A 10,404-nucleotide genomic window follows, 5' to 3' on the forward strand; every position below is an offset into this window, starting at 1 on the left:
CAGCGTCATTCCCTCCAACAGTTAACATCTCTGTTTTATCTGTACAGTAATCCCTCCTCCATCACGGGGGTTGCGTTCCAGAGCCACCCACGAAATAAGAAAATCCGCGAAGTAGAAACCATATGTTTATATGGTTATTTTGATATTGTCATGCTTGGGTCACAGATTTGCACAGAAACACAGGAGGTTGTAGAGAGACAGGAACGTTATTCAAACACTGCAAACAAACATTTGTCTCTTTTTCAAAAGTTTAAACTGTGCTCCATGACAAGACAGAGATGACAGTTCTGTCTCACAATTTAAAGAATGCAAACATATCTTCCTCTTTAAAGGAGTGCGTGTCAGGAGCACAGAATGTCACATAGATAGAGAAAACAATCTCTAGCAAACAAATCAATAGGGCTGTTTTCTTTTAAGTATGCAAAGCACCGCGGCACAAAGCTGTTGAAGGCGGCAGCTCACACCCCCTCCGTCAGGAGCAGGGAGAGAGAGAGACAGAGTTTGTTTTTCAGTCAAAAATCAATACGTGCCCTTCGAGCTTTTAAGTATGCGAAGCACTGTGCAGGATGTCGTTTCAGGGAGCAGCTGCACAAAAGATACCAACGTGAAGATAATCTTTCAGCATTTTTAGATGAGTGTCCGTATCGTCTAGGTGTGCAAACAGCCCCCCTGCTCAATCCCCCTACGTCAGGATCAAAGAAAGTCTGCGCAAGAGAGAGAGAGAGAGAGTAAGCAATCTAGCTTCTCAGCCATCTGCCAATAGCGTCCCTTGTATGAAATCAACTGGGCAAACCAACTGAGGAAGCATGTACCAGAAATTAAAAGACCCATTGTCTGCAGAAATCCGCGAACCAGCAAAAAATCCGCTATATATATTTAAATATGCTTACATATAAAATCCGCGATGGAGTGAAGCCGCGAAAGGCGAAGCGCGATATAGCGAGGGATCACTGTATTTAAATACAAGTAGTTCTCATTCATCCACTCCTTTAATTCACTAACACAACTAATTAAAGACAACATCGGAGAAACTTCATCTGATTTAAATGAAAGGTATAACTGGGTGTCATCTGCATACGAGTGAAAATTAACATTATTTTTCCTAATGATAGATCCCAGTGGAAGCATGTAAAGTGAAAACAGTAGAGGTCCCAGTACTGAGCCCCGCGGGACACCATATTGAACTTCTGTGTATAGTGATGGAGTACTGTCAGCACATTTCTGTACATATTGGAATCGATTTGATAAGTAAGAACTAAACCAAGCGAGCACGGTGCCTGTAAACCCAACATCATTTTCTAGCCTGTGTAGTAAAATAGAATGGTCGATGGTGTCAAATGCTGCACTTAAGTCCAACAACATAATTACAGTGGAGTTTCCTTCATCGGAGGATATCAGAATGTCGTTTACAACCCGTGTTAGTGCCGTTTCTGTACTATGACCAGTGTGAAAACCAGACTGGAATTTCTCAAATAAATTGTAATGCGTAAGGTGTGACTGAAGCTGATTGACGACTACTTTTTCTAGTATTTTAGAGAGAAACGGTAGATTTGAAATAGGCCTATAATTATTTAGTATGTGTGGATCTAGGTCTGACTTTTTAAGTAATGGTTTAATGACTGACACTTTTAGTGTATCAGGTACTGTGCCATGCAGTAATGAACTCCTGATAATGTTTAGAATAGGCGCTGCAAGAACATTCATTGCACTTTTTACTAGTTTTGTTGGCACTGGATCTAGGGAACAAGTAGTGGGCTTCATTTTAGAAATTAAAGTTGAGACTTCCTGCTCAGTTACAGGATTAAAATTACTAAAGTGCTGAGTGCAATGTGAGACAGGGTCTGCTAAGCCAGTATTTGGTTTGTAGTGTGATGCAGAGATCTGGGATCTTATATTTTTAATTTTCTCATTGAAGAAGTTCATAACGTCTGTACTGCTAATATCTGTTGGTATTTTGCACTAATATATGACATGCCTATGGAAACAGTAGTGTTTCAGCAGTGACATTAAGTTTGTTGGATTAACAGAAAATATGCAATATGCATCATAACAAAATTAGACAGGTGCATAAATTTGGGCACCCCAACAGAGCGATTACATCAATACTTAGTTGAGCCTCCTTTTGCAAATATAACATCCTCTAGACTCCTCCTATAATCTTTGATGAGTGTCTAGATTCTGGATGGAGGTATCATTCTTACCATACCATACCATTTTTTTTTTTTTTATTTGTTAAGCGCTTAAAAACACAGCATTACAACTGACCGAAGCGCTGTACAGTTAAAACAAGCAAGACTAAAAGCAAAATATTAAAACAAACATTAAGAGAGAATTAAAACAGAGACACTAAAAACAGGTCAGGGGACCCAATAAAACAGAGAAATAGCAAAAAGCAAGTGGAAATAAGACAGGTTAAGAATTAAAAGCCAATGTGAAGAAGTGCGTTTTTAGGTGTGATTTGAATGTGGGCGAATGAAGCGGCTTGCCTAACCACTAAAGGTAAGGAGTTCCAGAGCCTAGGTGCACAGACGGAAAAAGCTCTTTCACCACGAACTTTAAAACGTGCCTTGGGAACGGTTAGGAGCAGCTGATCTGCGGATCTAAGAACACGAGGGGGATTGTGACGATGGAGCAAGACACTCAAGTAGGCAGGGGCTAGACCATTTAGTGCCTTATAGGTTAAGAGGAGTATCTTAAAATCAATTCTGAAGCTAACCGGGAGCCAGTGTAGGGTTTTTAAAATCGGTGTAAGGTGTTGGCTTCTGCTGCTTCCAGTTAAAAGCCTTGCAGCCGCATTTTGAACCAATTGGAGTCTAGAAAGAGTGGCTTTACTAATACCATATAGGCAGGAATTTGAATAGTCGAGCCGGGACGTAATGAATGCATGGATTACTGATTCCAGGAGGTGGTAAGGCAGAATTGGTTTGAGTTTGGCAATTCGCCTGAGATGGAAAAAGCAGGATTTTACTGTGCTGTTGACTTGAGCATCCATTTTCAGGACCATATCCATTTTGATTCCAAGATTGGAAACAGACGAAGTTACTGGAATGGGAAGAAAGTCAAGGCCAAGGGGTAGGGTCTGTTTGCGGTCAGGACTAAAAACAATGACCTCGGTTTTTGAATCGTTCAGGTGAAGGTGAATTCTTCCATACAAAATCTCTCCAGTTCAGTTAAATTTGATGGCTGCCGAGCATGGACAGCCTGCTTCAAATTATCCCATAGATTTTCAATGATATTCAAGTCGGGGGACTGTGACGGCCATTCCAGAACATTGTACTTCTCCCTCTGCATGAATGCCTTTGTAGATTTTGAACTGTGTTTTGGATCATTGTCTTGTTGGAATATCCAAGCCCTGCGTAACTTCAACTTTGTGACTGATGCTTGAACGTAATCCTGAAGAATTTGTTGAATTTCCCCTTGGGATTAATGAAGTGTCATCTACAGTGGTGTGAAAAACTATTTGCCCCCTTCCTGATTTCTTATTCTTTTGCATGTTTGTCACACAAAATGTTTCTGATCATCAAACACATTTAACCATTAGTCAAATATAACACAAGTACACGCAAAATGCAGTTTGTAAATGGTGGTTTTTATTATTTAGGGAGAAAAAAAATCCAAACCTACATGGCCCTGTGTGAAAAAGTAATTGCCCCCTTGTTAAAAAATAACCTAACTGTGGTGTATCACACCTGAGTTCAATTTCCGTAGCCACCCCCAGGCCTGATTACTGCCACACCTGTTTCAATCAAGAAATCACTTAAACAGGAGCTGCCTGACACAGAGAAGTAGACCAAAAGCACCTCAAAAGCTCGACATCATGCCAAGATCCAAAGAAATTCAGTAACAAATGAGAACAGAAGTAATTGAGATCTATCAGTCTGGTAAAGGTTATAAAGCCATTTCTAAAGCTTTGGGACTCCAGCGAACCACAGTGAGAGCCATTATCCACAAATGGCAAAAACATGGAACAGTGGTGAACCTTCCCAGGAGTGGCCGGCCGACCAAAATTACCCCAAGAGCGCAGAGACGAGTCATCCGAGAGGTCACAAAAGACCCCAGGACAACGTCTAAAGAACTGCAGGCCTCACTTGCCTCAATTAAGGTCAGTGTTCACGACTCCACCATAAGAAAGAGACTGGGCAAAAACGGCCTGCATGGCAGATTTCCAAGACGCAAACCACTGTTAAGCAAAAAGAACATTAGGGCTCGTCTCAATTTTGCTAAGAAACATCTCAATGATTGCCAAGACTTTTGGGAAAATACCTTGTGGACTGATGAGTCAAATGTTGAACTTTTTGGAAGGCAAATGTCCCGTTACATCTGGCGTAAAAGGAACACAGCATTTCAGAAAAAGAACATCATACCAACAGTAAAATATGGTGGTGGTAGTGTGATGGTATGGGGTTGTTTTGCTGCTTCAGGACCTGGAAGGCTTGCTGTGATAGATGGAACCATGAATTCTACTGTCTACCAAAAAATCCTGAAGGAGAATGTCCGGCCATCTGTTCGTCAACTCAAGCTGAAGCGATCTTGGGTGCTGCAACAGGACAATGACCCAAAACACACCAGCAAATCCACCTCTGAATGGCTGAAGAAAAACAAAATGAAGACTTTGGAGTGGCCTAGTCAAAGTCCTGACCTGAATCCAATTGAGATGCTATGGCATGACCTTAAAAAGGCGGTTCATGCTAGAAAACCCTCAAATAAAGCTGAATTACAACAATTTTGCAAAGATGAGTGGGCCAAAATTCCTCCAGAGCGCTGTAAAAGACTCATTGCAAGTTATCGCAAACGCTTGATTGCAGTTATTGCTGCTAAAGGTGGCCCAACCAGTTATTAGGGTCAGGGGGCAATTACTTTTTCACACAGGGCCTTGTAGGTTTGGATTTTTTTTTCTCCCTAAATAATAAAAACCACCATTTACAAACTGCATTTTGTGTTTACTTGTGTTATATTTGACTAATGGTTAAATGTGTTTGATTATCAGAAACATTTTGTGTGACAAACATGCAAAAGAATAAGAAATCAGGAAGGGGGCAAATAGTTTTTCACACCACTGTATCTATCTATCTATCTATCTATGAATTCATCAGACTCTCGACTTTACCAAGCGCCCCAGTCCCTAAGCTAGCCCACAGCATGATGGAACCTCCACCAAATTTAACAGTAGGTGTTTTTCTTGGAATGCGGTGTTCTTCTTCCACCATGCAAAGCACTTTTTGTTATGACCAAATAACTCAATTTTTGTCTCATCAGTCCAAAGCACTTTGTTCCATAATGAGTGTGGCTTGTCTAAATGAGCATCTGCATATAACAAGCGACTCTATTTGTGGTGTGAGTGCAGAAATTGTGCTGATCTGCAGCAAGATGTTCTTGCAGGTCTTTGGAGGTGATCTGTGGGTTGTCTGTAACCAATCCTGCGCATGTGCCGCTTGCCGCTCCTGTATTCTTCTTGGCCTGCCAGACCTGGGTTTAACAGCAACTGTGCCTGTGACCTTCCATTTCCTGATTACATTCCTTACAGTTAAAACTGACCGTTTAAACCGCTGAGAGAGCTTTTTGTGGCCTTCCCCTAAACCATGATACTGAACAATCTTTGTTTTCAGATCTTTTGAGAGTTGCTTTGAGGATCCCATGCTGTCACTCTTAAGAGGAGAGTCAAAGGGAAGCACAACTTGCAATTGACCACCTTAAATACCTTTTCTCATAATTGGACACACCTATCTATGAAGTTCAGAGCTTAACGAGCTAATCTATCCAATTTGGTGTTGCAAGTAATCAGTATTAAGCAGTTACATGCATTCAAATCAGCAAAATTACAGTTGGGCCCAAATTTTTGCAAAACCAGTTTTTCACATTTGATTTAATTTCATTCAACTAAATACTGCTTCACTAAAAATCTTTGTTCGGAAAACACCCCAGTACTCAGACGTTCCTAGGAAATGAAAGACATACCACTGTTATCTTTTTGTTGAAAGTAGAGTAAATTATTATGCAGGCTGAGAGGGGGTTCCCAAACTTTTTCATATGACTGTAGGTACAAATAAATTCTGAAGAGACCCATTTTGTTCGAGCACTGTTTTCAAACTCAACACTGAAAACACACACATAACAATACACGCTCTTCACTGTGTAGAAATTTAAAGTGATATCTTGCAGAGGCCAATAGTACAGAGAGGTCAATTCCACGCTATATGCAATCATCAGATTCAAATGTTAACAGTTTCCGCACACCCAAGGACCATCCTTCCTACATTTACAACATGTGTACCTGTTGCAATGTACACACTTCTCTCTGTGCTGTGGTTACTATTACACTGAAGGGGCTGGGGGGAGGATGTTTATCGATGTTGCATCCTCTCTTGCTTTATCCATCGCCTTTTCTTGTAAGAAGCGACTACTAAGTTCCTCTGCAAGGTGAGCCATGAACACTTCTTTTCTTAATGGCCCCCGTGCATGCCTTGTACAGTATATGTGCGTTGATTGCCGCCAAGTCAAGTGTGTTATAGAACACAGCAACTGGCCACCCGCATGCTCGTGCTCACACTGAATAAGCCCACGCCTTCTGGTTCACGATGTTGGCTCAGCACCCGGCAAAAAATCCTGAATAGTACCAATCAGAAAACATTGTCGCACTAATGCAATATTATTTGAAAATGAACCAGCATTTGTGTGTCCGCTTTTATCCCTCCATATCAGAGAATTTCCAGTTCCATTGTCTCAAAACACCACTCACATCTATAGTTATTCCCAGTTTCAGATAAAAAATAACTGCGTCCGATAATCGGGGATGTGGGGTTGGTGGATATTTGTATCGTGATCATAGCTGAAAGAATAAAAGTGAAAAGAAAAATGCTAACTTTTAGAAGTGCTATAAATTTACACCGGCTGTTACAGACACAAATCAAATGTATGTTTTTATTGTATAATATTAACAATAAGAGTAGCTCTCTACTCAAAACAGTAAATTTGCGGGGGAGATGGTTTTGAACTCACGACCTCTGAATTATAAGTCGGCAGATCTAACCGCTGCACCACAGAAGCGGTCGTATTGTACTTGCACCTTTTGTGAAAGTGTTTATTTGATATTTGGCCTTCATACATTATACAGTTCATGTCTACATTTTGTCATTTATTACTAAAACATGAAAAACGTTTCTGTTTTAACGATATGTTTACATAGATTATTGTAGATACAAAACACACATCCAATTATTTCCCCTTACAATTCTGGGTAGCTCACTCCCAGATAATCAATCAAGGCAGTAACTTCTTGCCCGTGCTGAGGCGGTGGAGGGATGGTATAGCAGGCTGCTTGGGCTTACAAATGCATTTACAAGACAAAAGAGGCTGACGGAGAGGTGTGGAGGGATTTAAGGTGGGCCGGATTTACGAGTTTTTTCGTTGGCTCTGGTAATTCTAGTGTTGAACAAAGTAATCCAACCAATCTGGTGTTGCAAGTAATCAGTATTGAGCAGTTGCATGCATTCAAATCCACAAAATTACAAGGGTACCCACATTTTTGCACAGCCAGTTTTTCATATTTGATTTAATTTCATACAACTAAATACTGCTTCACTAAAAATCTTTGTTCGGAAAATACCCCAGTACTCAGATGTTCCTAGGAAATGAAAGACATACCACTGTTATCTTTTTGTTGAAAGCAGAGTAAATTATTATGCAGGCAGAGAGGGGGTTCCCAAACTTTTTCATATGACTGTAGGTACAAATAAATTCTGAAGAGACCCATTTTGTTCGAGCACTGTTTTCAAACTCAACACTGAAAACACACACATAACAATACACGCTCTTCACTGTGTAGAAGTTTAAAGTGATATCTTGCAGAGGCCATGTGTTTTAGGAAATAATTATCTAACTGTTTTCCTTTTACTTAGATTTTAATTACTGAGGAATGTGGTTTGTAAGCATTTGTAGTTTACAGTTCTTATTAATATTGTGCTTATACAGTATATGATTCAAGTATGTGAACTGACCACAGAATGCCTGCATTCTTCATACTTGGTTGTGGGGGCACTGCTTTGGTGAAGTACATGTGACTTGGCATTGTACACTTTGGGTCTAGTATTTTAAGTAAATTTTTAAATTACTCTTTTTACACCATATAAACGGGATGCATTTCCTTAGCAATGTGCTCTGTTTTAGCATTTGTAATTTTGTTTTCATGGATTTGCTTTTTTTGGGGGGGGGGGGGGGGGGGGGATCATGTCTAATTTACAAATTCTCTTCTTCGCTTGCAGCATGTATTTCTCTGTCTTCTGATACTAATTGAAAAAGAGGTAATGTTTTTGTTTTGCAAGCACGCATGCACACCCGACAGTGAGAACATGTAAGCTGCCGAGTCTGCGTTGCACATAGACAGTGAAGTCAGATGATCATTGTTGTTATTAGTAGCAGCAACAGCATTTAGATTGATATCCTGTCTACGTTATGTAGACAGCTATGTTATTTTTCCGGGTTGGGCACCTGAAACGACCAATATTTTATTCATAGATGTATGATTCACACGTACTGTAAGTATAAAGGTTGCAAACTATCATTACATACTGTTAAAATCTTTATACTTAAAATACTGTTTAAAATCTTTATCATTGTGTGACACTTATACCGGTATATGCAATATACCTTAACATTACTAAAGTAAATAAAAGCAAATTATCTATCTGGAAATTGTTTTACGTTTGGTTAAATTTTGAAATACTGTGTAAAGCTTGCAAAACACATTTTAACAGAGTACTGGTGCTTTGGTGGCATGGTATTATCTTTATTAATACATTTAAATATTGATTAAACATCATAATATTGTGATATTGAATTTTGCCATTATTGCCCAGCATAAATATTGGTTATTTTGTGTTTCAGATGTTTGAGTTTTATGAGAGGGTGTCAGGAGCTCGAATGCATGCTGCCTATGTCAGGCCTGGTGGAGTTCATCAGGTAAATGTTATATTTATAAATATGCTGTTTAACCATTTTCATTACCATAGAATATCCACAGCTGTCTTTTGCTACTGCAGTATTTAAGTACATTCCAAAGATATAGTAGGAATCTATTAGTAAAGATCAAGATATTTCCTTCAACAAAAGACCTGGCAATCCATTTGTAGTCAGTGGTTGGACAACTTTATTTTTTTATGAAAAATAGTGCAATACCAATTGTGACTCTGAAGTCAGAGTCAGTGGATACAATTATCATTGATATTAATGGACGGCAAATTTAGGCATTCTACGAGAAGTTTCTTTATGAGATCATGACAACGTTGGGCAAACAAAGATGTGTGTCCTTACTCACATGGGTCACCTGGATAATATTACAGAGTGGTAGTTAAAATATTGTGCTCTGATAATCTGAAGTGGAACTGAAGCTAATGTGATGTTCATAGTGCAAGATATTTAACCATCTTCACTGTAAAATGTGGTTGTTAGCATTATTGGGATCTTTTTTTTTCCCAGCAGTAACTGGCTGTCTTTGAGACTGGCTGAAAGATGAACAGAATATAATACAGATTAATTAAGCATAGAACTCTCTCCCTTTCTAAGAAAACAGGGATGAACACAGTTCAGTAGCAATATTACAGTGCCTTGAAATGAGGAAGACTGTAATCTTTGAAGTTTCCTTTCAGAGTCCATATTTTAAAAATTAGTGTGCCGATTTGCTTATGTACTAAAGTGACTATAGCTGCAGGTGGAAGTCCCATTTTACTTATGATGCAAAGCAGAGTTGTGTTGTGGTGCAGCAGTGTATTAGCTAGAGAAAGCGCTGTGAAGAAACTGTCTGTTACGGTTCTGCCTTTGTCCAGAAACAGCTCCATAAGCTTTATGACCACAGGCTCGGAAAGTCTTTGCCCTGGGTTGTAGCTCAAAACACAGTTCTCAACAAAATGTTGCAAGATGTTCAAACTCGCAGCAAATCTCGTTTTTCACACATTCTGCATGGTGTGTTTGTTGTCAAAGCGCAATGCTGCATGGTAATCTGATAGTGGTCACGGGACATCTTATCTTTGATTGCCGGTACAACAAATAGTTCTGAGCCGGCATCAACCACAGCACAAACTGTGGTCATCGCTGCTCTTGTGAAAAGAGAGAAATACATATATATGACAGCAACACTCATAACAATGACAACACAATTACATTGACAATCATGTTACGTTATTTTTAAAATGTTTCCTTTACTTTTTCATAACCTCTTTAACACACTACTTCTCCGCTGCGAAGCGCGGGTATTTTGCTAGTATATATATAATATATATATATATATATATATATGTATATATATGTATATATATATATGTATATATATTGTATATAGTATATATATGTATATATATATATGTAGTATATATGTATATATATATATGTATATATATATGTATATATATTAGT

At 39.1% G+C, this 10,404-nt stretch overlaps 1 protein-coding gene across 1 annotated transcript in view; it reads left to right on the forward strand.

Annotated features, from left to right (window-relative positions):
- The window catches only part of LOC114667105 (NADH dehydrogenase [ubiquinone] iron-sulfur protein 2, mitochondrial-like), a 31,963-nt gene extending 22,486 nt beyond the window's left edge, over positions 1 to 9,477 (forward strand). Inside the window, exons 6-7 of the mRNA XM_028822243.2 lie at positions 8,881 to 8,955; positions 9,472 to 9,477. Coding sequence (XP_028678076.2) covers positions 8,881 to 8,955; positions 9,472 to 9,477 — 81 coding nt within the window. The remainder of the gene's footprint in view (positions 1 to 8,880; positions 8,956 to 9,471) is intronic.
- The last annotated feature ends 927 nt before the right edge of the window (positions 9,478 to 10,404 follow it).

The sequence above is a fragment of the Erpetoichthys calabaricus genome, chromosome 16 (genome assembly GCF_900747795.2).
Source record: "Erpetoichthys calabaricus chromosome 16, fErpCal1.3, whole genome shotgun sequence".
Lineage (NCBI taxonomy): Eukaryota > Metazoa > Chordata > Cladistia > Polypteriformes > Polypteridae > Erpetoichthys > Erpetoichthys calabaricus.